Source organism: Crassostrea angulata, chromosome 4 (genome assembly GCF_025612915.1).
Source record: "Crassostrea angulata isolate pt1a10 chromosome 4, ASM2561291v2, whole genome shotgun sequence".
NCBI lineage: Eukaryota > Metazoa > Mollusca > Bivalvia > Ostreida > Ostreidae > Magallana > Magallana angulata.
In genome coordinates, this window is record NC_069114.1 from 18,958,982 (window position 1) to 18,986,515 (window position 27,534).

At 31.1% G+C, this 27,534-nt stretch overlaps 2 protein-coding genes across 5 annotated transcripts; both read right to left on the reverse strand.

The window, feature by feature from the left end:
• Positions 1-7,992: 7,992 nt before the first annotated feature.
• Positions 7,993-16,622, reverse strand: LOC128180867 (beta-1,4-N-acetylgalactosaminyltransferase bre-4-like). 4 transcript variants are annotated; one of them, XM_052849034.1, is made up of 7 exons: positions 16,563-16,622; positions 12,605-12,780; positions 11,686-11,918; positions 11,385-11,569; positions 9,305-9,427; positions 8,257-8,352; positions 7,993-8,160 (listed from the first exon to the last, which is right to left on the reverse strand). In XM_052849034.1, exons 2-7 carry the CDS (start codon positions 12,744-12,746, stop codon positions 8,040-8,042), a joined length of 900 nt encoding a protein of 299 aa, XP_052704994.1. In that variant the 5' UTR covers positions 12,747-12,780; positions 16,563-16,622; the 3' UTR covers positions 7,993-8,039. The 4 variants fall into 4 exon arrangements, with proteins under 4 accessions (XP_052704994.1, XP_052704993.1, XP_052704992.1 ...); XM_052849033.1 differs by lacking the exon at positions 16,563-16,622 and adding an exon at positions 14,551-14,589; XM_052849032.1 differs by lacking the exon at positions 16,563-16,622 and adding an exon at positions 13,643-13,731.
• Positions 16,623-19,303: 2,681 nt separating this feature from the next.
• On the reverse strand, positions 19,304-27,534 carry LOC128180868 (beta-1,4-N-acetylgalactosaminyltransferase bre-4-like). The gene is made up of 7 exons (XM_052849036.1): positions 27,434-27,534; positions 25,484-25,656; positions 23,782-24,014; positions 23,481-23,665; positions 22,001-22,123; positions 19,945-20,040; positions 19,304-19,849 (listed from the first exon to the last, which is right to left on the reverse strand). Exons 2-7 carry the CDS (start codon positions 25,620-25,622, stop codon positions 19,729-19,731), a joined length of 897 nt encoding a protein of 298 aa, XP_052704996.1. The 5' UTR covers positions 25,623-25,656; positions 27,434-27,534; the 3' UTR covers positions 19,304-19,728.

Sequence of the window (27,534 nt, forward strand, 5' to 3'; positions counted from 1 at the left end):
AAATCCATTTTCCAAAATTTTGTCACAAAGGTCCCTTTTCGCTTGACGCAACTCAAATTCTAAAATCAGACCGAAGACCTCCTCGTTGCTCGCAACGAGATCCTGTCTAGTTTATTAAGGTCTTCCGTTTTTAACAGAAGACCTTACAGTGATTGTAATGTTTTTTCTTTCTTTCTTTCTTCCCCCCCCCTTTTTTGTCGGCAGAATTTCTTAGAGATGGCTTGATAGATTTCCCTGAAATTTTCAGGGATGATAAAGAATGATAATATCTCGAGGCTTTTTTTTTTCAGAATTCATTTCCGGTCGTCTGTTTCCTGTCCCACGGCAAAAAATCTTGTTCCCTCGAGATCTCAGAATTGGCAAGCACTTGGACATCCAAACTTTGTGGGATGATAGACCTATAGCTGTAGATGTGTTTAAACTATTTTGTTTTGTTCGGCGTAACTTCCGGTCGTTACTGCAAGCACTTCAAAAATAATTATTTTCATGCATTAAATTTGTTTTCCATATAATAAATATATAAGTATAAATCTATACATAGGCTATCTATGCGATGTTAAATCAATAAAAAAATTCTACTTCCAGTGAGATATCTCAATCATCTCAGGTAGCTTTTTAAAAACACATTTTGTACCCACGAGATCTCAGAACCTAAAAGTGATCAAAGCACGAAACTTTCACGGATGATAGACATTCGATTGAAGATGTCTTTAACCGGTTTCATTTTGTCGACCTTCACTTCCGGGCCACACTGAAAGAGTTCAAACAAATCAAGCTGTTTATCCGTTTAACTGTTTTTATTAGATAGTTTCAGTTACTTTGATAAATAATAATGTAAGATAGACAAGTAAACAAAAAATAATAAATTAAATTTTCACTGAGCACTTCCGTTTGTCCGTTTCCTGTCCCGAGACTAAAAACCTTATTTCGACGAGATCTCTAAAACGGTGACGACTTGAACAATTAAACTTTGTAGGATGATAGACTTTTGTTTGTACATGTGTTAACGCTATTTTTTTCCGGCATAACTTCCGGTCGACACAGGAAGTACACCCAATTTTGATTTTTTTTAAATATGTTAGTTATTTAGCATGGGATAACATTAAAGCTATAAAAATACAACAGTCATCTACAGATGGTAAAAAAACAAAACAAATTCTACTTCCGGTGAGAACTCTCAAATATCTTAGGTAGCCTTCTTTTTTAAAAACAAAGTACCCACACGAGCTCAGAAACTGTGAGCGATCAAGACACAAAACTTGTATGGATAATGGACATTTGATTGAACATGTGTTTAAGGGGTTTCATTTAGTCGTACGTCACTTCTGGATCTCACTACGAAGCGTTCAAGCAACAGAAGTTTTTATTTTTAACTTTAGATTTTTTTTAACATTTTACTCAATGTGATGAACAGTAACGTATCGTAGGTAAATGTACTAAAATATGTACTTTCAACTTCTTTAATCACTTCCATTTGTTCGTTTCCGGTCCCGAGACAAAAACCATTTCTCAACAAGACATTAACAACAAATTAACAAAAACTTGAACATCCAAACTTTGAGGAAAGACAAAACAAGGTATGAAGATATGTTTCCTATGTTCTGTATGATCCGGCGTAACTTCCGGTCGTCACAAAAGTACTCAAAAATTGACATTTTGTCTTTTTGTTTTGTTTATTTTTTGGGAATTCCTGCACAGTCTCTATTATATCCATTTTCTGTTTACAAGATAAATGGATTTTTTTTTACAGATTAATACATGAGGAACGGAAGACCTTTTTGTTGCTATAGCAACAAGAGTCTAGTTATTATTATTTTTTTCCCATTTTTTGTCCACAAGATTTCTCAGAGATGGCTGGATAGATTTACTCAAAGTTTTCAGGATTGATAGAAAATGATCATATCTCGAGGTGTTTTATTCATTTTTTGAAAATTCATTTCCTGTAGTCCGTTTCCTGTCCCGCGACAAAAAGCTTGTCACATCGAGATCTCAGAAACGATAACGATTTGAACATCCAAAATTTGAGGGATGATAGACCTATAGTTGTAGATGTGTCTAAACATTTTTGTTTTGTTCGGCGTAACTTCCGGTCGTCACCGGAAGCTCTTCAAATTTTTTTGTTTTTACGATACGTATTTGATTTACTTTCCACAGAATAAAGATATTAGATAGATCCTTACATATGTCATCAACGCAATGTTTAATAAACAAAAAAATTCTACTTCCGGTGAAATAACTCGAATATCTCAGGAAGCTTTTTTTTAAACATATTTTGTACCCGCAAGTTCTCAGGTACTGTACATGACAAAGACACGAAACTTTCATTAATCATAGACATTTGATTGAAGATGTGTTTAAACAGTTTCATTGTGTCTTCCGTCACTTCCGGTCAACAGCGGAAGAGTTCAAACAAATCAAACTGTTTATCCGTTAAACTGTTTTTAATTTGATAGTTTTAGCTGCTTCGATGAATAATAATGTTAAATAGGAAAGTAAACTAGATATAAAATATTTAGGTTTGATTAAGCTCTTCCGTATGTCCGTTTCCTGTCCCCAGACAAAAAACCTTATATCGACGAGATCTCAAAAACGGTAACGACTTCAACAACCAAACTTTGTAGGATGATAGACCTGTGTATGGACATGTGTCAACACTATTTTGTTTTATCCGGTGTAACTTCCGGTCGTCACAGGAAGTACACCAAATATTGATTTATTAAAAATATGTTGGTTATTTAGCATGGAAGTAACATTTTAGTTAAAAAATGCAAGAGGACATCAACACATGGTAAAAAAAAAAAAGTTCCACTTCCGGTGAGACATCTCAAATATCTCAGGTAGCCTTCTTTTTAAAAAACAAACTACCCACAAGATCTCAAAAAATGTGAGAGCTCAAGACACAAAACTTGTATGGATAATGAGCATTTGAATGAACATGTGTTTAACGGGTTCCATTGGGTTGTACGTCACTTCCGGTTTTCACTCGAAGTGTTCAAGCAATAAAAGTTGTTTTTTTTTTAACTTTAGAATTTTTTTAACATTTTACTCAATGTGATGAACAATAACGTATCATAGGTAAATGTACTAAAATACGTATTTTCAGTTTCTTAATCACTTCCGTTCGTTCGTTTCTGTTCCCGAGACAAAACCCTTTTCTCAACGAGATATTATTACTCACAAAAACTTGAACATCTAAACTTTGAAAAAAGACAAGGCAATGTATAAAGATATGTTTACTATGTTCTGTATGATCCGGCGTAACTTCCGGTCGTCACAGAAAGTACTCAAAAATGACGTTTTGTCTTTTTGTTTTGTTTATTTCTTTGGAATTCCTTTACAGTATAAAATATATCCATTTTCTGTTTACAAGAGAAATGGATTTTTTGTACAGATTTATACATGAGAAACGGAAGACCTTTTTGTTGCTATAGCAATAAGAGTCTAGTTATTTTTTTTTCCTTTTTTTGTCCACAAGATTTCTCAGAGATGGCTGGATATATTTTTATGAAATTTCCTGGTATAAAAGATAATGACAATATCTCGAGGCGCTTTTTTCATTTTGTCAAAAATCGTTTCAGGTCGTCCGTTTCCTGTCCCGCGTTGAAAAAGCTTGTCACCACGAGATATCAGAAACGGTAAAGATTCGAACATCCAAACTTTGTGGGATGATAGACCTATAACTGTAGATGTGTTTAAATTATTTTGTGTTGTTCGTCGTAACTTCCGGTCGTTACCGGAAGCACTTCATAAATTATTATTTTTATGCATTAAATTACTTTTCCATAGAATAAATATATAAGTATAAATCTATACATAGGTTAACTATGCAATGCTATATCAACAAAAAAATTCTACTTCCGGTGAGATATCTCAATTATCTCAGGTGGATTTTTTAAAACACATTTTGTACCCACGAGATCTCAAAAACTATTAGTGATCAAGGCACAAACTTTCATGGATGATAGACATTTGATTGAAAATGTGTTCAACCGGTTTCATTTTGTCTTCCGTCACTTCCAGTCAACACCGGAAGAGTTCAAACAAATCGAGCTGTTTATCAGTTTAACTGTTTTCCTGTGATATTTTAGTTAGATAAATGAAAAATAATGTACAAAAGGCAAGTATACAAGAAATATTTAATACAATTTACATGGAACACTTCCGTTTGTCCATTTCCTGTCCCGAGACTAAAAACCTTATTTCGACGAGATCTCAAAAACGGTAACGACTTGAACAACCAAACTTTGTGGGATGATAGACCTATGTATGTACATGTCTATATACCATTTTGTTTTATCCGGCGTAACTTCCGGTCGTCACAGGAAGTACACCCAATTTTGATTTTTTAAAAAAAAATATTTTGGTTATTTAGCAGGGAAGTAACATTTTCGCTATATAAATATGAAAAGTCATCAACACATGGTAAAAAAAGGTCTACTTCCGGTGAGACATCTTAAATATCTCAGATAACCTCGTTTTTTTTAAAAACAAAGTACCCAGAAGATCTCAGAAACTGTGATAGATCAAGACACACAACTTATATAGATAATGGACATTGATTGAACATGTGTTTAACGGGTTTCATTTGGTCGTACGTCACTTCCGGTTCTCACTCGAAGCGTTCAGTCAAAAAAGTTTTTTTTAACGTTAGATTAACGTTAGATTTTTTTAAACATTTTACTGAATGTGTAAACAGCTATGTAACGTAGGTAAATGTACCAAAATTTCTACTTTCCATTTCTTAAATCACTTTCGTTTGTTCGTTTCTAGTCCCGAGACAAAAACCTTTTTCCAACGAGATATTATAACTAACAAAAACTTGAACATCCAAACTTTGAGGAAAGACAATAAATTATATCCATTTTCTGTTTACAAGATAACTGGATTTTTTGTGCAGATTAATACATGAGGAACGGAAGACCTTTTTGTTGCTATAGCAAAAAGAGTCTAGTTTTTAATTGCAATTGTGATATACAATTGTTCTCAGTGAGAAATTAATCGTTAGTATGTAATAAATTGTGTACCTGATGATTTAAAACATTGTAAGTTTTTAACATGTTTAATTAAAACTCATTTTATATATCTTTCTTTATTTGATTGACTTATTCCTTCTATTGATAATAAAACAATTTTATCCTTTTATGTGTCATTTGAAAATGTCTATCTTGTAAGAAGCCAAATAAAACAAACGAGGGCTTTTTTGCCTTTAACTGCAAAGTTTTTGTGTGTGAGGCACTCTGACACTATAGCACGTCAACCCAAATTTTCTGCAGCTAACATATTCTCTTTCAATCATTTGTTTTCTAACAAAACGCACATTTAATAAAAAAAAAAATGTTAAACAAATTTACGGCCCTAAAATTGAACAACAACAAACAAAAGATTACGAGGTTAACCGTTTAAGAAAACATTACGAACCATCTTGTTACTAGTACTTAATTTTTCCGAGAAACACAACCAGACAACAATGAGCAGTGCTGTTTAAAGAAATCAAGCCACTCAACTATGTTGATACTGTAGTTTGTTTGCTGTTATTTTTTGGGTTCCTCGATCGATAGTGAGACATATATTGGATGTACTTGCAAAAATGTTAAATCAGATGTGTTAGGAATTGTAGGATTTGAAATATGTGTTCAGTGTTAAAACCATAAAGAACGAGTGCATTTAAGGTATCGGAATGGGCCCTTTTTTAGTGCCGTTTTTATGTACAAAAAATGATAAGTTTCTTTTTTCTTAATATTTAGGAACTGATGGATATATACTTTTAATCCAAATGCACACTCAACTGCACCAAAATTAGCATGCACTTTAAATAATTGAGTTAAATGCCTATAAATAACCTTAATAAATAATTATTCTAAAGTTTAAAAACTTTTTATTTGGTAACAGAGGCTATATACAAAAATTTAAATTTAGTTTATTACTATAATTTTTGTAATGAAAATAATGAGCAACATATACGTATTGAAATACTGACAATAGATGCTTTATGAATTTTATAATTTATTTTTTTTAATATACAGCACTGCAAGTTAGTTGTACACACTACGATACAATTTTTAAACAACAGTATTTTCGGCCAAATCGCTCACCTTAACAACAATGTTCATAAGTTTGATCAAAGCTGCTTGATTAAAAACATCGTGACAAATACAGGATATGTATATATGTTTTAATTATTTTTTTATTTATCTGCACCTTTTATATGTTAAACATACATTGAGCCCCTTCTGAGGCCCTATAATTATCCTAGGTGGAGGAATGTTCGGTTTGAAGAATTAAATATAGACAATTCATTAGAAAATCTAACCCCAACCCACCCCAATGGTTGCAAAACCCTACCCCTGGAATAATGATTTGAAAAAAGATTAAATCTACATTACCCGAGGATTTCTCAACACAAGTTTCAACTTTTCTGGCCCAATGTTTAGTTTTAAAAGTAGTTGGACAAAAACTACTTTTTTAAATTTAAGAGTACAGTAGGTAGGGGGTTTTGCCTGTATAGTAATGTAACATAAATATCTTTTTTGTACAAGATATAAAAAAAATTGAGATCTGTTGGAATGAGATAAATGACTGCAAACGGACTCAGTTTGTGTGCATACGTATATCCAACGTCATACCGTACCTACTTTGTATCAAGAACGCTTACAATGATTCAATTACCACGTCTTGGTTACAGTGTTATGTAACGTTGTATCTTTACAGATTGAGATGTATGTCTACAATCTTTACAGGACTCCATATTCATGAGCATCGTTCATTTTTTATTTAAACCCGACCATGGATTACATTAAAAGATTTTAAGAGCGTTTTCAGTTTGTTAAGCGTACGTTTTGTAAATCAGAACAATGTGAAGCATACAAGAAAAGAAAAACTTTTTAGTGTTATCTTGTAAATTTTACAGCCAATTAAAACATTTTTTCTGCACATTTAAGAAATTAGTTTGTATATGCAGCAATGACCGTCTAGTATACCGTGATCAGTACAATCTTTACACAGCAGGCGATTTAACAACTATGGCGGCTTATTCGACGTTAAACATTATACAGTTGTTGACTGGTGTCGAGGGCAACAGTTGATCTGTCGGACCGGCTTGCAAATTGTTTCCCAAGGCTGAAGACCGCGGGCAACAGTTTGCAAGCCTGATCGACGTATCAACTGTTGCCCGAGACACAGTCAACAACTGTTTTGTTATACCCCTTCTATCAATAACACGTTTTCACGGAATGTGACGTAATCGGTCCTCAGTCTTTTTTAACAGTCCAAGTCTAACAGTTCCAGTCCAACAGTCAAAATGATTGACTTTTTTTTCGTATAGAGTTATATAATAACTGTTTTACAGGGGTATAATAAACATGTAAACGGTCCACTGCACGAGTCCATGGACTGTTGTTAATGATATATTCTGAAACATAATACTGCATGTCCAAAAATGATACATTGTATTTGTTTAACTTCGGCTGTCCGGGTCTTTGTTATCAATCGCTTTCTTGTCTTTGTTTTAAAACTTTGATTAGGTATCAAATTATTTAAATGTTAAACTATCGAAACAGAATGGCCATCAGAGTTAAACAAAATATATTCTTAGGTTACACAACGCAGATATTAACATTTCAACGTATTTATATCTATCATCAAAATATGAATTTCTAATTCTGTAGATTTAACAGGTAACATTCCCGTTGTTAAGCGTTTGTCACAACGTTATCTCACAAACACAATGGAATGACAAATTATCTATTTATTAACATTGCCTTCTTTTTCATCATAATTTATACTAAGATAAGATAACCAAACAGTTATAGGAATATACTTATTTAACCTACGCTCAAATTAGTTGGATCTGCATATGTATTTCCATGAACAGGACTTTTAGTAAGAAATCATATAAGATTTTATACGTCTAATCTTCAAAAATTGTTTCTGTAAAATTCCGTCATTGTGCTTTGTTTGAAAAAGAGAATAGAGAAGCATTTTCAAGCTGTACAAATCTTATATGTATGTATTTTATTTGAAAACATTTCAGAACAGGATTTTCACGTATTTATTGACACCATGGTGAATAAGTTATAACGTTGGATTCTAGGACTTTCATAGACCAATGAAGACAAACCATCAATCTTATACCGAGTGTAGCTGTCCTTTAACTGCCTGTGTCTACATAAAAAGAAATATAATTTGAGTTGATTTTTGAAACCAAATTTATAAATTTTGAGATAAGCACGTGAAAATGTTTGAAAAAAGATAAAATACCTCGCAGTGTTAACAGGGGTCCGTCTGTGCTCCAACATTGTGTACCTTGCCACAGAGTTCCGAAAACGAAAGATTGACAATTTGTTTGCTATTGTTCTGGAAAAAAGTTTAAAATTCATATATTATTTTTAAATTGTTGGCGCACGATTATAACAACGGTCTTTTGATGTTGACTTAGTCCTTACATCGATAAGATATACAAAAAAATCAAACGAAACCAATCAATTTAAATAAGATTTTGGTATTGCATAATATCATAGTTTTAAATTCGAACATCAAAAAATTGAGCTACCGTGAGGGTTCCTCCAAAACATATTGTAAGGGTTATCTGATAAATTTTATCAAAAAGTCGACACAATTACCCGGTAGTAATTAAATACTGAAATCATCAATTGTGCATGATGTTTGTAACGTCTTAAAAGCATGCATATGTCGAAAACAGTCATAAATCTTCAAAAACATCACCTCTTTGTTTTCAGGTCAAGATCAAATAAAAATTTGTAGTGTTCATCTTATACTTATTTCCCTACGCATCTAACAGAGAAATGTATTTCTGCTACATACACTAACTATGATGTACAAATCATAAAATGTATGATACATGTACATGTCTTTATGATGTAACAATCTGAGTATTTTCTATCTTTGCTGTATCAGTGACATACTTAGTCTGCAACATTTCAAAGCAGAATCTCCTGGAAAGATATAAATCAATTATCATTAAAACTTTTGATTAAAAAAGGATGTGTCCTTGTGATTTTGAAATTTTTTACTGATTCCCATTTGGAATAATTATCAACACATATCAAGTGACTGTCAATTCAGGGGACCGCCAAGTGGCATTTCCAATGCTGTTTCGTACAATATAAAATTTATAGTATTTTATAATGACTTTTAAAATATTTCGTTTTAAAAAATGCATCATTTTATGAACATCTTAATCTGTTGATATTTGCATAGTATACTTTAACAGTGCTGCGTAACATATTTTACAACTTTTCTGAAAAACATCAAAGGAAAAAGCAAGAAATATTAAAGAAAACAAAACCTGTAGCTCAAATCATCATCTTCTCCACCCCAGTTCACAAACAAGTTGGACCAGCCATTCACCTGTTCAAACTCTTTTGTTTTCCAAGCAGCGACTCCTCCAAGCAATTCTTTGTAAGGTAATCTAAAAAGGAACGAAAACTGAAGGCCATCATAATTTCGAAAAATGTATTTTAATATGAAATATTTGCTTAATTCACATCTTTTCCCCCTTTCATGCAGATTTAGAAACTGCTTTTTTAATTAAACCGACATAATTACATATTTTGTTTAATAAATAAAAAATACATCAAAATCATCCTTTGATTCAGATTTGTTTAATGGTATGCACTTTCTACTTCTCATTATATGATTCAACATTATTGCTGCTTAGTTAAGTCATAGTATCATACTAAACTTGTACAGATATGGATCTACCTAGAACAGCATTAAGTTTTGTCCTACAATTTCAGTTAATTATCTTTACTGCGCAAATATTGGGCAGTAGTATTTGGATCATAAATTAAAAATATTTTGCTTAAAATTACTGGAATTTATCACACATTCAAGCTTGGTCAAACAAGACTATATAATTAAATACTTTTTCCATTTTCCTAGTCAATTACTTATTCTATGCATCTCCAAACAACTCCCAACAACTCACCCATGCACATTTGAAAATAGACTCATGGTTAACATTAACCATAACAAAACTGTTCATTCGTCAGAAATAAAATAGGTCACTATAGTGGTTTAAAATTCAAAGATTAAAAAATTGGTATTATTTATCTACAAATAAAACATCCCTGCAAATTTCTTCCAGATGAATGATCATCAATTGAACCGTACGAATACGAGTACGAATAAGTACGAATAACGCAAAATTGTTTGAAGTAACTATTTTTAAAAAGTTGGCTTTCTTCAAACACATCTCATTATTTTAATAATCTGTCATTTCGATTCGTTATCATAATTATTCATCATATATTGCGTCTCCAGCCATTCTTGCAAATTTATTAATATATTTTAGACTCTGAAAGTGTGACTAGCATAATCCGAAGGTTGACTGTAACATATACATGTATATGCGTAGTCCATGCAATTTACATTGAGATAGGACTCATAGACCTATAATTTAACCTGCTTTAACACTAAAATTCTTCCCCATACTAGGTATTCACAGAATAAAATCAATTAAAGTATCAAAAAGATATATTGCATCGTCAAATGCACCGTCCATGCATTTTTGGTTGTAAAAAGGCAAGTATATGTTTGGTAATGAAACCTGATCAAAGTATTTAGTGTTTTTATCTATTAAAGGACTATATATGATAAGGGCCTAAAATGGCCCCCTAAAATGAACATCATCTTTTTACAGTCAATCTTTGTTTTCTTTGTACAGATATATATGTGATGTTTATACATTATGTTCATTTTGGTTCAAGTGCCCACAATTTAGAAATATGGTATCAGGAAGACAGTCTTTTCCCGCCATTTTTGCATTTTTAGCATAAAACAGCTTGTTTTCAAGCAGTTTTTCTTTCAAAAAACATAGAGCGCACGCTTGAACAAACAACATATTTTAATCAGATACATGTGTATGTAACTAGCCAAGACTAATAACTGACAAAAAAATGTTCCTTGTTCAAGAATGCGCTCTATATTTAGCATTCGTTTAAAGGGAAGAAAAATGTCAATTTTTGACTGATTTTGATTGAATTATAGAAATAGCATCACTTCTGACGTCATATACTGCAAGTGAGTGCAAATAAATCAAATAAATAGGTGAAAAATATATTTTATATCAACTCCTCTAAAAAAATAACATAACATTTTAATATTCCCCAAACACTTTAAAAATGGCGAATAAGGGGGGAAAATTCAACTCATATCATTCTTTTAAATAAAATTGCAAGCAGCATTTATAACGGCTTAAATAAAACAAATGCATATATGTTTGATACAAAAAAGAAAGTAATTTGAAGATATAAAACTGCAGCAAAAGGTTTTAACTTTGGACGATGATTACTATTTTCATAGAATTTAATGTCAAATTAAATCGTCTAGATAAGCATAGCTATTTCGTGATGACAATTATTTACTTGTAGTTGAATTTATTAACTGCTCTTGACAAATGCATGGGACTCCTTACACATCCATATAGTATGTGATCATTCTCAGGAATGAGATCAACATCATGGAAGACAAAACAAGTATGGTTGTCCTTTTTTGCCTCTAGGTACCCAATATTGAACAGCTTTCCCCTGTTGAAAGGTTTTTCATCAGCCTTGAAACAAAAAGCTAGAATAAGTACATTGAACCTATTTAAATCCTTCTAAAATATTATAAAGGTATGGTAAATACGTCATATCTTGATTGAAAATAAATGTCTTTCTTGCTTACCTGTTTCAAAACATATATAGTATACCCTAGTTGCTGACGATATAATATTGGATGTAAATTATTCAGCAATATCCTTAAATGAATATTCCGATTGCGGAATGGTATCAAAATGGCTACCCGTTCTCTAGGTTTGCATCTTGTGGGTGTATGGTGGCCTCCTGTTTGCACCCATGTAAATCTGAATTCCATGTCTTTATAGGATGTATCCGTAAGATTAGGGTAAATCGTGCCTACTGCGAATAAATTGAGAAGGTTCGTTGCTTTGGTTTATAAGTTATGTCTTTTAACTTTTTATAATAAATGAACAAAGGGGTTTTAACAATTTTAAACCTACATCATTTCAGAATATTTCCATAATAGCATTTATATTGAAACAGTGTAGTTTAGACCCAAGTTGGATACAACCCTCCCCCCCCATCCCCCCCCCCCAAAAAAATAATAACAAGAAACCACGCATTTCAACGTTGATAATTTTTCTACCATATTTATGTGTGATTAAATAATTGCTTACTTGAATAGAGTCATTCTCAAAATGTCAAAATATGTATATATCAGGAAAAAATATAAAAGTTTAATCGGTCACTTGAAATTTTTTTCTTAAGTCTGAAAATCACTTGAAAATAAAGTTAATTGTTGTGTGATATCAATAACAGTAAGACACATATCACATTTATTCGTATTTACATGTATCATTTCCAAAGAGTACATAATACTTAAAAGATTTATTAAGTTTGGGGTATTCTATGAATTGATGAACATCAAGATTTTAAGTTCTAATAAAACTATACTGTATAGGTAACAAACATAAAGGATTTGAATTCATAAACATTATACTTTCTTACCAAAAAATGACATTATTGTTTAGGTGTATAGCCCCATATGTTATTATAAAAATAGAACCGCAAAATGGGAGAATTACCTAAATTCTTTGGGTATTTTTGGCATATGTTGTTATCTTCTTCTTGCTTAGATGTCAACAAAGTAAGATTGGAACAAAACACTAAGAAAGAGAGCCCTAAAACTGTAACAAATAACGTCCAGATGTATCTTTCATTTTGCATATTGAGCAATGACCATGAACTTCGGTGCCACTAGCTGGAAAGTAAAGAAAAACAGTTTAATTAACATTAACTTAAGATAAATTTTGCAATGCAACATATTTAAACAATCAAAATACCATGAATAACGATTCTATATCACTGTACATTTTGATTGTAGTGCAATGCCTTTGATACTTTCAGTTACAAGCAATGTTTTTGGAAGAATCCACTTTCGAGGCAGGTTAAACCAATCATGCATGTATAAAGATAATTTCTGTATCTAATGTAAGGAAGTGTATAATTATGTGTTATTGACCAATAATTGTTAATATATGTCATAATGATAAAATCACATTGATAACTAATGTGCAGGTTATTAGGTTAAGTGTAACACTAAAACCTATAATTGAAAAAATATATACATTATAAATTGCCAAATGGTTCCAAGTAAGCTATAGAACTTTATCATCTTTATAATTATGATTATTATATACAAAAAGTAATTATAAAAAATGCAACCTCGCAAACTTGGTACCAAGCAAAATTTAAGAAACTCATAATAACAATTTTGATTGTAAAAAATCAACAAATCTATGCTTCTTAAGTTGAAAAAAGAATATAAAAGTAAAGAAATCATGACAGTAGAAGTGTTACTCTATTAGATATTTACTATACTGAAGTCATGTATATCGAAAGCCACATACATTTATGTAGTATAGTGCATTCTTAGGATAAGAATGTGATATATACTTATTTGCGTAAAATATGGTTGAACCTTTAAATCAACTAACGAGTGATAATTCTACAAAGACTTTGGTTAGTATGGGATATGCTTGCACTTATCAAAACGTATGCAGTCTAGAATTTCTATACTGATTGAATCTTAAAAGGTAGACAACTTGACAGTTATTTCAAACCATTCTCATAAATGTTGACAAAGGTCTGGCAGGTTATGGAAGTCATACAGATGGTGGTTTGATGATATCAATGTCTCTGTTAAATCCCTAGGAAAAATAACTTTTATTATAAAGAGTCCAGGCATGCCTATTTCCATGGTTTTTTTTTTTGTCAAATTACACATTAAAATGATAGAAAAAGACAATTCATTGATTGTTTGAACATTTGATGATTAATTGCTTGATTAATTGATGGACTAATTCTGCAACCATATACCTGCTCATCACTGGGTGTAAAGTTGATTGTCAAGTGCAATTTTAATTTTATGTAGATTTAAGATACGTTATGTAATTATATGTTTTTGACCGATTTGGTTACGTATGCCTGTCCTTATAGAAATAACATTCACAGATCTCAAAACCCCGGATTATTCACGTAGAGTCACATTAGAGAAGCTACATACAAAACAAACTGACAAATGGTTTCAAGCACGTTATTACGCTGGGCGATGTTAATAATAGTATGGCGACCTTCATTCATACGAAAATGTTAAACCATGCAACCTAGCTCAAATGCAAACAAGCTTAAGCAACAATTAATTGATCAACCCATTATACATGTTTAGATTGGAAACGTTTTCAGATTTAAAGCTTTGTAGCTCAATCTTTGGTAAAATTCGGATTGATATGCTGCAGAGCTACAGTGGTTGTGTCACACAAACACAAACACAACATTGCAATTTACGGTGAACAGCAAAAAACTAGTTTGTGAATAATGCTTCATAAATGATTTTTTTGGTATTAAGATAGTAAATAGCGTAGAGTTCTCATACATTTTACGACAAGTGTCGTCTCTATACTTGCCTAAAACTTTTTCTTCAACACTCTAACTGATATTGCAGAGTAAATAAAGTATATGTTGAACTCACGTGAAAATCGACTCGCCATTTTTACACATAAACAAACCCGCACTGCTTAACCTCACGGAGCTAGGGATTGTGTTAAAATAGTTTTGAGAGGCAATTCAAGTAGTGAGGATTACTTTTGAAATCAAATTTATATAAAGAATGCCTAAGAGAACTAAGTTAATTAGTCGAAAACTAGAACGTTTTCTGGACGTAAATTACAAGATATTTGTAAGCGATGCACACTTGCACTATGGCATGTCAATCCAAGTTTCCCATAAAGTTCTAGATTTGAAGGTATCATACTCCCTTTCAATTATTTGAAAAATAAAATACCGAAAACGCATTTATTAAATCTTTCTAAAACAAAAAATAAATCAAACACAAATTTATGGCCCTAAAATTGAAAAATAGATGTAAAGGAAATCATGTTAATACAAATTTTACTATTTTATTATCATTGCTATATCATTTGAAAACACATTGTACAATAGGATTATAATAGTATGTTTAAACAACTAAATTTTAAATGCTTATCCAAAAATCACTAAATGGAATGTGCCATTCGAAAATGTGCTTGATTTGGATCATTTGATACATCATTTTTGGTTCTGTTGTGTGTGTTTGAAAATGAAAAACTTACAAAGGGACTAGGAATGTTAAACGTTTTAAAACACTTTTCCGAGATACTTAGAAAATTCTGTCATTCAATTTGCCTAGAAGCATAACCAAACAGTAATAAAGAAAGATGTTTCAAGAAAGCAAGCTATTCATTTAGTTCATACTGTAGTTTTTTTTTATTTTCTAGTGATATGATAAAATTTCAACATTCACGTCAACTAGATGGGTATTGATATTCAAAATCGAAACAGTCATTGCATGTTGTTGAAAAAATGTTAAACAGTGTGTTGATTTAATATCATGGCTAAAATTATCATTGTTGGTGTTTTCGCTATGTTTAATTTGCGTTTTTGTTGGGTTAGGTTGAGGTTGAAATATAATTTGGGTATATCTCTTGTGTGATATTGCAGTCTTTTAATCTAAAACAATATAAAAGAAAATACCTTTGTTGCAACAAAGATCCCAAGTCCTTCAGCATTTAAATATAACTATCATACTTCATTTTGATTGTTTTATATATTGCGTTATCTAATTGGTTCTAGACAATCATGTGTCAGATCAATAAAACTTCATATTTCATTCAACGTAATATTTTTCACCTTATCCGACCCCTTTAGAAGCAAAATGAATCTAATGCATATGTCAAATCCCGAGAATAAGCAAACGATTTAATAAAATGGGTTCTTTTAAAATACTCTAATCAATTTTACTATTTAGCTAGCCACCTCATACTATAAAAAACGATGCTATGACAATTTTTCTGAAACCGACATTTTCATGGGGACGTCTTAAGATGAAAAATGTAGTGTCCGTTAAAGTGATAATATTATAACACAATTTGTAGGGCTGAGTATCAAACGCATCATACATTAAAAGCAACACTTGTGATCTACTCGAAAAGATACGATACTAGAAGCTTTCAAATTAAATACTCATCATCAGAAATTAAGCTTCAAAAATGCGGGATGTTATATATTTGGAGTTATTCTAGAGGCATGGAGAAGAATCGGTGATCTAATTGAATTGTAAATGCTTGGTAAATTCTATTGGATAAATAAAAATTGATGATTGAATTTTGCTAAATATTAGATTTATAAGCAATGTTTTTCTAAACGTCATTTTTACCTAATTAATTGTTAGATAAATATTTTTCTTTGCTTTTGAATTGATTATTTCAGGATTTTAAAATAGTTTTTTAAGTTTCTGTTTTGAGCAAGAAATTAATAAGTCCTTGATGTTCTTACATTTTCACGATGTCTGTGTACATTCCTTTGGGATACTTAAAAAATATGTCATTTATACGAAAGTAGAATAAGAATGAAATTAACATAACATGCATTTTTATTTTGGTGATTCCACCACAGCTATCGTGAAAATGTATGTACATCAATAAAAATATTCAATTGTTGCAATACCTTGTCAGATGATCATGTGAAAGCTGTGGATTTCGATGTGATGTCCTATGAATATACAGAATGGTTAGGGAATAAAATTATACATGCTAAGCATAACAAAAACTAGAGTACATTTTAGTGTCGAATGAGTTTTTCAGCGTACAGAAAACCACAACACTTATAGATAAAGTGGTTAATAATTATATGTTTAGTACATCTAAAACCTGCAGCTGTCTGAAAGGCATCACTTGCATCAAGCAGAAGTTTTCATGTTTAAAACCAGCTTCATTTTTACAATCTTAACTCTGACATTGTAGGATGTATTTTGTGTGTCATTCTACTGTATCATTCACGATGAACTTTGTTTGAATTCAAACCATACGGGAATGAATTTTAAGGATACCTTCTTAAATTGCAATTGTGATAAACAATTGTTCTCGGTTGAGAAATTAATCGTTATTATGTACTAAATTGTGTACCTGATGATCTAAAACATTGGAAGTTTTTTTTTTACATGTTTAATTAAAACTCATTTTCTTTATCTTTCTTTATTTGATTGACTTTTTCCTTCTATTGATAATAAAACAATTTTATCCTTTTATCCTTTGAGGTGTCATTTGAAAATGTCTCTCTTGTACGAAGCCAAATAAAACAAACGAGGGCTTTCTTGTCTTTAACTGCAAAGTTTTTGTATGAGAGGCACTCTGACACTTTGGCACCTCAACCCAAATTTTCTGCAGCTCTCATATTCTCTTTTAATCAATTGTTTTCTAAAAAAAACGCACATTTAATATAAAAAAAACATGTTGAACAAATTTACGGCTCTAAAATTGAACAACAAACAATCAAAAGATAACGAAGTTAACCGTTTTAGAAAACATTACGAATTCTCTTGTTACTCAATTTTTCCAAGAAACATAACCAGACAATAATGAGCGGTGCTGTTTAAAGATATCAAACCACTCAATTATTTTGATACTTTAGTTTGGTAGCAGTTATTTTCGCAATTGCTATACTTTTTGGGTTCCTCGATCGATAGTGAGACATATATTGGATGTACTTGAAAAAATGTTAAATCAGCTGTGTTAGAAATTGTAGGATTTGAAATATGTGTTCAATTTTAAAACCCTAAAGAACGAGGTATAGAGAATAGGCCCTTTTTCAGTGCCGTTTTTATTTAAAAAAATCAATAAGTTGCGTTTTTCGTAATATTTAAGAACTGATGGATATATACTATCGATCCAAACGCACGCTCAACTGCACCAAAATGAGCATGCATTTTAAATAATTGAGGAGTGTAAAATGCCTATAAATAATTTTAATATATACTTAATCTAGAGTTACATACTTTTTAGTAACAGAGGCTATATACAAAAATTTATATCTAGCTTATTACTATAATTTGTGTAATGAAAATAATTAGCAACTTATAAGTGTTGAAATACTGACAATAGATGCTTTATGAATCACATTTTATAATTTATTATTTTCAATATACAGCCTTATAAGTTAGTTGTACACACTAGATACAAATTTGAAACAACAGCGCCTTCGGCCATATCGCTCACCTAAACAACATAGTTCATAAGTTTGATAAAAGCTGCATTATTAATAACATCAGGGCAAGTACAGGATATGTATATATGTTTTAATGAATTGTTTATTTTTCTGCAATGTTTTTATGTTAAACATGCATTGATCCCCTTCTTAGGCCCTATAATTATCCTGGGTAGAAGAATGTTCGGTTTGAACAATTAAATATAGACACTTCATTACAAAATCTAACCCCAACCCATCCCAATGGTTGCCACATCCTACTCCCTGGAATAATGATTTGAAAAGATTAAATCTATATATCTGTAACCCGAGCATTCCTCAACACAAGTTTCAGCTTTTCTGGCCCAATGTTCAGTTTAGAAAGTAGTTTGACAAAAAAAACTATAATGCAACACTTTAAAATTGAAAAGGATTTTTTATATGAGACTACAGTAGGTAGGGGGGTTTGGCCTGTATAGTGATGGGACACAAATATTATTTTTTGCATAAGATATTAAAAAACATAAGATCCGTTTGAATGAGATAAATGACTCAGTTTGTCTGCACACGTATATCCAACGGTCATACCATACCTACTTTGTATCAAGAACGCCTACAGTGATTCAATTACCCCGTCTTGGTTTCAGTGCTACGTAACGTTGTATCCTAACAGGTTAAAATGTTTGTCTATAATCTTTACCGGACACTATGTTCTGGAGCATCGTTCATTTTTTTTATTCCAACCCGACCATGGATTACATTAAAAAAATTTTTAAGAACGGTTTGAGTTTGTTAAGCGGACGTTCTGTAAATCAGAGCAATGTGAGGCATGAAAGAATATAATTACTTTTTAGTGTTATGTTTTAAATTTTACAGCCAATTAAAACATTTTTTCTGCACATTTTAGAAATTGGTTTGGCTATGCAGCAATGACCGTCTATACCGTGATCAGTACAATATTTACATAGCAGTCGAGATCACAACTATGGAGGATGTTTTGACGTATAACATACATGTATACGGTTCACTGCACGAGTCCATGAAATCTTGTTAATGATATATTTTGAAGCATAATACTGCCTGTCCAAAGTTAAATACATTGTATTTCTTTAACTTTGATTGGCTGTCTGGGTCTTTGTTATCAATCGCTTCTTCTTCTTTGTTTGAATACTTTGTCTACGTCTCAAAACATTTACATGTTAAACTATCGTGGCAGAATGGCCATCAGAGTCAAATAAAATATATTCTTAGGTTACACAAGGCAGATATTAATATTTCAGCGTATCTATTTCTATCATCAAAATCTATATTCTCAATACTGTAGATTGTACATGTACATGTAACATTTCCCTTGTTAAGCGTTTGCCAAAACAATAACTCACAAACGCAAAGAAATGACAAATGTTCAATATTAAATTGCTTTCTTTTTCTTCATATTATACATTAAGATAAGATAATCAAATGTATTTCACTGAACAGGGCTTTCAGTAAGAAAACATATAAAACATTTTATGTCTAATCTTCAACATTTCTACTTTAATATCCTGTCATTGCGCTTTGTTCAAAAATAAAGGAGCATTTTCAAGCTGTACAAATTTTATCTTTTTTTATATGTAAGTATGTTAGTAGAAAACATTTCAGAACAGGATTTTCATGTATTTATTGAAACCATGGTGAATAAGTGATAACGTTGGATTCTAGGACTTTCATATACCAATGATGACAAACCATCAATCTTATACCGCGTGTAGCTGTCCTGTAACTGCCTGTGTCTACAGAAAAGAAATATAATTTATATTGATTTTTTAACCCAAAATTATAAATTTTGAGATAAGCACGTGAAAATGTTTGAAAAAAGATAAAATACCTCGCAGTGTTAACAGGGGTCCGTCTGTGCTCCAACATTGTGTACCTTGCCACAGAGTTCCGAAAACGAAAGATTGACACTTTGTTTGCTATTGTCCTGGAAAAAAGTTCAAAATTCATATATTATTTTCAAATTTTTGGCGAACGATTATAACAACGGTCTTTTGATGTGGTCTTATGACTTAGCTTACATCGATAGGATAAACAAAAAAAATCAAAAGAAATCGATCAATTTCAATAAGATTTCGGTCTTGCATGATATCATAGTTCTAAATTCGAACATCAAAAAATTGAGCTACCGTGAGGGTTCCTCCAAAGCATATTGTAAGGGTTATCTGATAAATTTTACCAAATAGTCGACACAATTACCCAGCAGTAATTAAATACTGAAATCATCAATTGTGCATGATGTTTGTAACGTCTTAAAAGCATGCATATATCAAAAACAGTCATATATCTACAAAAACATCACCTCTTTGTTTCCAGGTCAAGATCAGATAAAAATTTGAAGTGTTCATCTTATACTTATTTCCCTACGCATCTAACAGAGAAATATATTTCTGCTACATAAACTAACTATGATGTACAAATCATATAATGTATGATACATGTATTTATGATGTAACAATCTGAGTATTTTCTATCTTTGCTGTATCAATGACATACTTAGCCTGTAACATTTCATAAGCTAAAATTTACTTGTAAATATGTACCTTTTTCTTCTCCTGCTAAATTGTGTTACAAAAATATTGTTCCGCATTCTATGTTGCTAAAAGCCTCAGCGCTGGCATTACCTTCTGTTTTGTTACATATACATGATTGGATAAATATTTTAAACAAATTAAGACTGTTCATTTAGAGCTTGATTCATAATGACGTCATCATTGATTTTATATTTATTCTCCCTCCCATATCTTATGGCTTGAAAGATATTATGTTGAAAATTAAACACTTTCTTTATATTCAGTATAAAATTAGGGGAAAAGTAATCCGAATACCTATATTCAATTTGACGTCATCTTCAAGATTCAAAAGCAAACCTAATACAGTTTTTGAAAATACTGTATGGAATATTTCATGTGTCAAAAGTTGGCAAATCGTTGAGATTTGTTTTATATTTTATATTTCGTGAAAAAAAACTAACGGTTTAAAATAAACCTTTATAGCGTTTTTCAAACAATCAAGCCCAATACCTATTATCTCACAGGGCTACTGTTACGAAGCATCAATAAAAGAATTTATATCATAAATTTCATGAACCTGTTCGCAGCTTTCATTTACTAATTCTCGATCTTGAATACATGTTTTAAAAGAGACTACAAGTTTTTACATATACATGTATATATATTCAATTTACAATTTTAAAAGAAAATATACTTATTTAATCCAGCATGTATTTAGTTTTTAGAATGTATTGATTATTCTTCAAATTGTTCATTGTTCGGCGTGTTGGACATCGAAAAGCTTATGTAAATCCACTTTTCAGAAGGACATACAATTATTAAATCGTTATCATAATTTTTGAATATTCATCAAGAGCATGTTCAATTTTTTGAAAAGTGTTGTTGTTTTGATGGAATCTATAGAATGAATGAATACAAACGTTAAATTTTAAGCAAATGTCATTTTAACTGGATCATATTTTTTATTTTATTATTATAATGAGCAAACTCTATACAAAGCAGAAATACTTTCCAGAATCTCCTGGAAAGATATAAATCAATTATCATTAAAACTTTTGATTAAAAAAGGGTGTGTCCTTGTAATTTTGAAATTTTTTAATGATCTCCATTTGGAATAGTTATTAACACATATCAAGTGACTGTCAATTCAGGGGACCGCCAAGTGGCATTTCCTACGCTGTTTCGTACATTATTAAATTTATGGTATTTTATAATGACTTTTAAAATATTTCGTTTTAAAAAATGCATCATTTCATGAACATCTTAATCTGTTGATATTTGCATAGTATACTTTAACAGTATTGCGTAACATATTTTACAACTTTTCTGAAAAATATAAAAGGAAAAAGCAAGAAATATTAAAGAAAACAAAACCTGTAGCTCAAATCATCATCTTCTCCACCCCAGTTCACAAACAAGTTGGACCAGCCATTGACCTGTTCAAACTCTCTTGTTTTCCAGGCAGCGACACCTCCAAGCAATTCTTTGTAAGGTAATCTAAATATGAAAAAACCATCATAGTTTACAAAATGTATTTTAATATGAAATATTTGCTTAATCCACATCTTTCCCCCTTTCATGCAGATTTAGAAACTGCTTTTTTAATTAAACCAACATAATTACATATTTTGTTTAATAAATATAAAATACATCAAAATCATCCTTTGATTGAGATTTGTTTAATTGTATGCACTTTCTACTTCTCATTTTAGGATTCAACATTTTTGCTGCTTAGTTAATTCATAGTATCATACTAAACTTGTACAGATATGGATCTACCTAGAACCGCAACAAGTTTTGTCCTACAATTTCAGTTAATGATCTTTACTGAGCAAATATTGGGCAGTAGTATTTGGATCATAAATTAAAAATATTTTGCTTAAAATTACTGGAATTTATCACACATTCAAGCTTGGTCAGACAAGACTATATAATTAAATAATTATTCCATTTTCCTAGTCAATTACTAATTCTATGCATCTCCAAACAACTCCCAACAACTCACCCATGCACATTTGAAAATAGACTCATGGTTAACAATAACCATAACAAAACTCTTCATTCGTCGGGAACAAAATAGGTCACTATAGAGGTTTAAAATCCAAAGATTGAAAAATTGGTATTATATATCTACAATAAAAACATCCCTGCAAATTTCTTCCAGATGGATGATCATCAATTGAACCGTACGAATACGAGTACGAATAAGTACGAATAACGCAAAATTGTTTGAAGTAACTATTTTTACAAAACATCTCTTTATTTTATTAATCTGTCATTTCGATTCATTATAATTTTTCATCATATATTGCGTCTCCAGACATTCTTGCAAATTTGAAAATATATTTTAGACTCTGAAAGTGTGACTAGCATAATCCGAAGGTTGACTGTAACATATACATGTATATGCGTAGTCCATGCAATTTCCATTGAGATAGGTCTCATAGACCTATAATTTAACCTGCATTAAAACTAAAATCCTTCCCCATACAAGGTATTCACAGAATAAAATCAATTAAAGAATCAAAAAGATATATTGCATCGTCAAATGCACCGTCCATGCAGTTTTGGTTGTAATAAGGCAAGTATATGTTTGGTAATGAAACCTGATCAAAGTATTTAGTTTTTTTTTATCTTATATTATATTAAATTTTAAATAAAATTGCAAGCAGCATTTATAACGGCTTAAATAAAACAAATGCATATATGTTTGATACAAATTGAAAGTAATTTGAAGATATAAAACTGTAGCAAAAGGTTTTAACTTTGGACGATGATTACTATTTTCATAAAATTAAATGTCAAATTAAATCGTCTAGATAAGCATAGCTATTTCGTGATGACAATTATTTACTTGTAGTTGAATGTATTAACTGCTCTTGACAAATGCATGGGACTCCTTACACATCCATATAGTATATGATCATTCTCAGGAATGAGATCAACATCATGGAAGACAAAACAAGTATGGTTGTCCCTTTTTGCCTCTAGGTACCCAATATTGAACAGCTTTCCCCTGTTGAAAGGTTTTTCGTCAGCCTTGAAACAAAAAGCTAGAATGAGTACATTGCACCTATTTAAATCCTTCTAAAAGCTTATAAAGGTATGGTAAATACGTCATATCTTGATTGAAAATAAATGTCTTTCTTGCTTACCTGTTCCAAAACATATATGGAATACTCTAGTTGCTGACGATATAATATTGGATGTAAATTATTCAGCAATATCCTTAAATGGTTATTCCGATTGCGGAATGGTATTAAAATGGCTACCCGTTCCCTAGGTTTGCATCTTGTGGGTGTATGGTGGCCTCCTGTTTGCACCCATGTAAATCTGAACTCCATGTCTTTATAGGATGTATCCGTAAGATTAGGGTGAACCGTGCCTACTGCGAATAAATTGAGAAGGTTGGTTGCTTTGGTTTACTGGTACTGTACCAGTTATCGGCTAAGACCAGTTATCGGCTAAACTGAGAGTTCGGGTTTATAGCACGCGACAATCCAAGATTTTTGAATTCAGTCGTCTTTTTTTAATAAAGAAAAGTAAATTTGCTTGAAAACGTTCTTGAATATGTTTTTTACATGAGCTTAAACGATCATTGTTTACCGCTGATTTTACATCTTTGCACTTTCAGCAGTGGGGGAAGTGACGTAATAAGTTAAAAATAGAATATTACCTCTTTGTGATACGTTATTATATCCCTTCTTTGATTTGACATATAAAATCAATACATTTAACATGTATAAACAAAAGGAATTCACGAATTTCCGAGAAATTCGTAGCGCAATTGAACGCCTGATTGCACAATTATGTATTGAATAGTATACGATTTGGTGTATTATCGTATGATGATAAACGAATTATTTTATGAGTTTTGTTTATAATGTATCATGACCCCGAATACTTTAGTCTGACCTAGCAAAGGGGCATAATTCAAACTACATTTAGCAGAGTATAAAATCAACATGAACACGGATTTTTACTATGTTATTGTCACGAAGCTGGTAACTGGTACAGTAAATCGTAAAATCTCGGCAAATTCGGGGCGTGCTTAAAAGCACAAAACAAGATGTTTTGGGTTCTAAATAATGATATAAACTAACAGATTGATAGATAAGGAGTTCACTTTTTAAAGTATGTCAAGTTTTATCCTAAAATATCAAGAAATAAGGAATTACGAAAAGAAAACGTTAAATTTTAGCCGATAACTGGTACAGTGCCAGTATAAGTTATGTCTTCAAACTTTTTGTAATCTATGATATCATGGAGCAAGCAAAGGGGTTGTAACAATTTAAAACCTACATCATTTCAGAGTATTTCCATAACAGCATTGTAGTTTAGACACAAGTTGGATACAATTCCCCCCCCCCCAAAAAACACCAAAATAATAACAAGTAACCATGCAATTCAACGTTGTACTTTTTCTACCATATTTATGTGTGATTAAATAATTGCTTACTTGAAAAGAGTCATTCTCAAAATGTTAAAATATGTATATATCAGAAAAAATACAAAAGTTTAATGGGTCACTTGAAATTTTTTTCATTAGTCTGAAAATCAGTTGAAAATAAAGTTAATTGTTTTGTTATATCCATAGCCGTAAGACACATATTACATTTGCCGGTATTTATCATTCCCAAAGAGTACAGAATACTTAAAAGATTTATTTAGTTTTGGGTATTCGATAAATTAATGAACATCAAGATTTAAGTACTACAAAAAATTTACTGTGTAGGTAACAACCATAAAGGATTTGAATTCATAAGCATTATACTTTCTTATAAAAAAATAACATTATTGTTTAGGTATATAGCCCCTAATTCATTATAAAAATGAACCGCAAAATGGGAGAATTACCTAAACTCTTTGGGTATTTTTGGCATATGTTGTTATCTTCTTGCTCAGATGTCAACAAAGTAAGATTGGAACAAAACACTAAGAAAGAGAGCCCTAAAACTGTAACAAATGACGCCCAGATGTATCTTTGAGTTTGCATATTGGGCAATGACCATGGACGTCGTTGCCACTAGCTGAAAGTAAAGAAAAACAGTTTAATTAACATTAACTTAAGATAAATTTTGCAATGCAACATATTTAAACAATCAAAATACCATGAATAACGATTCTATATCACTGTACATTGTGATTGTAGTGCATTGCCTTTGATACTTTCAGTTACAAGCAATGTTCTTGGAAGAATCCACTTTCAAGGCAGGTTAAACCAATCATGCATGTATAAAGATAATTTATGTATCTAATGTACGGAAGTGTATAATTATGTGTTATTGACCAATAATTTCTAATATATGTCATAATGATAAAATCACATTGATCACTAATGTGCAGGTTATTAGGTTAAGTGTAACACTAAAACCTATAATTGAAAAAATATATACATTATAAATTGCCAGATGGTTCCAAGTAAGCTACAGAACTTTATCATCTTTATAATTATGATTATTATATACAAAAAGTAATTATAAAAAAATGCAACCTCGCAAACTTGTAACCAAGCAAAATTTAAGAAACTCGTAATAACAATTTTGATTGTAAAAAATCAACAAATCTATGCTTCTTAAGTTGAAAAAAGAATATAAAAGTAAAGAAATCATGCCAATAGAAGTGTTACTCTGTTAGATATTTACTATACTGAAGTCATGTATATCGAAAGGCACATACATTTATGTAGTACAGTTCATTCTTAGGATTAGAATGTGATATATATTTATTTGCGTAAAACACGATTAGACCTTTAAATCAACCAACGAGTGATTATTTTACAAAGAATTTGGTTAGTATGGGATATGCTTGCACTTATCAAAACGTATGCAGTCTAGAATTTCTATACTGATTGAATCTTAAAAGGTAGACAACTTGGTCTTTAGAGACAGTTATTTCAAACCAATCTCATAAAAGTTGAAAAAGGTCTGGCAGGTTTATGGAAGTCATACAGATGGTGGTTTTATAATATCAATGTCTCTGTTAAATCCCTAGGAAAAATAACTTTATATTATAAAAAGTCCAGGCATGCATATTTCCATGTTTTTTTTTGTTGTTGTTGTCAAATTACACATTATAATGATAGAAAAAGAATATTTGATTGATTGATTGATTGTTGATTTGATCATTTGATGGTTTATTGCTTGCTTGATTAATTGATGGACTAATTCTGCAACCATATAGCTGCTCATCACTGGATGTAAGGTTGATTGTCAAGTGCAATTCTAATTTAATATGAATTTAAGATAAATTATGTAATTACAATTTTGACCGACTTGGTTTCGTATGCCTGTTCTTATAGAAATAACATTCACTCAAAACCGCAGATTATTAACTAAGAGTCACAATAGAGAAGCTACATACAAAACAAACTGACAAATGGTTCCAAGGACGTTATTTCGCTGGGCAATGTTGGTAATGGTATGGCGACCATCATTCATACGAAAATGTTAAACCAAGCAACCTAGCTCAAATGCAAACAAGCTTAAGCAAAAATTGATAAACCCATTAGATATATTGACATATACATCTATGGAGATATAGATTATACTATATAACCCTATACATGTTTACATTGGAAATGTTTTCATATTTTAGGCTGCAGATTTGTAGCTCGATCTACGGTAAGATTCGGATTGACATGCCGCAGAGCTAAAGTGGCTGTGTCACACACACATACACAACATTGCATTTTACGGTGAACAGCAAAAAACTAGTTCATGAATAATTTGCTACATATATAATTTTTTTGGTATTAAGATAACTAATACCGTAGGGTTCTCATACAAGTGTCATCTCTATACTTACCAAAACTTTTTCTTCAACATTCTAACTAATATTGCAGAGTAAATAGAGTACATGTTGAACTCACGTGAAAATCGATTCGCCATTTTTACACGTAAACAAAC

Bases quoted from the DNA above. Each gene is read 5' to 3' on its own strand.
- LOC128180867 (XM_052849034.1), bottom strand. From the start codon at position 12,746: ATGCAAAATGAAAGATACATCTGGACGTTATTTGTTACAGTTTTAGGG. The intron at 11,919-12,604 runs GTAATTCTCCCA...ATTTATTCGCAG, and splicing joins AAAATACCCAAAGAATTTAG to TAGGCACGATTTACCCTAAT. The intron at 9,428-11,384 runs GTAAATAATTGT...GTTCCTTTTTAG, and splicing joins GTTAATAAATTCAACTACAA to ATTACCTTACAAAGAATTGC.
- LOC128180868 (XM_052849036.1), bottom strand. From the start codon at position 25,622: ATGCAAACTCAAAGATACATCTGGGCGTCATTTGTTACAGTTTTAGGG. The intron at 24,015-25,483 runs GTAATTCTCCCA...ATTTATTCGCAG, and splicing joins AAAATACCCAAAGAGTTTAG to TAGGCACGGTTCACCCTAAT. The intron at 20,041-22,000 runs GTTTTGTTTTCT...ACTTTTTTCCAG, and splicing joins GATGATGATTTGAGCTACAG to GACAATAGCAAACAAAGTGT.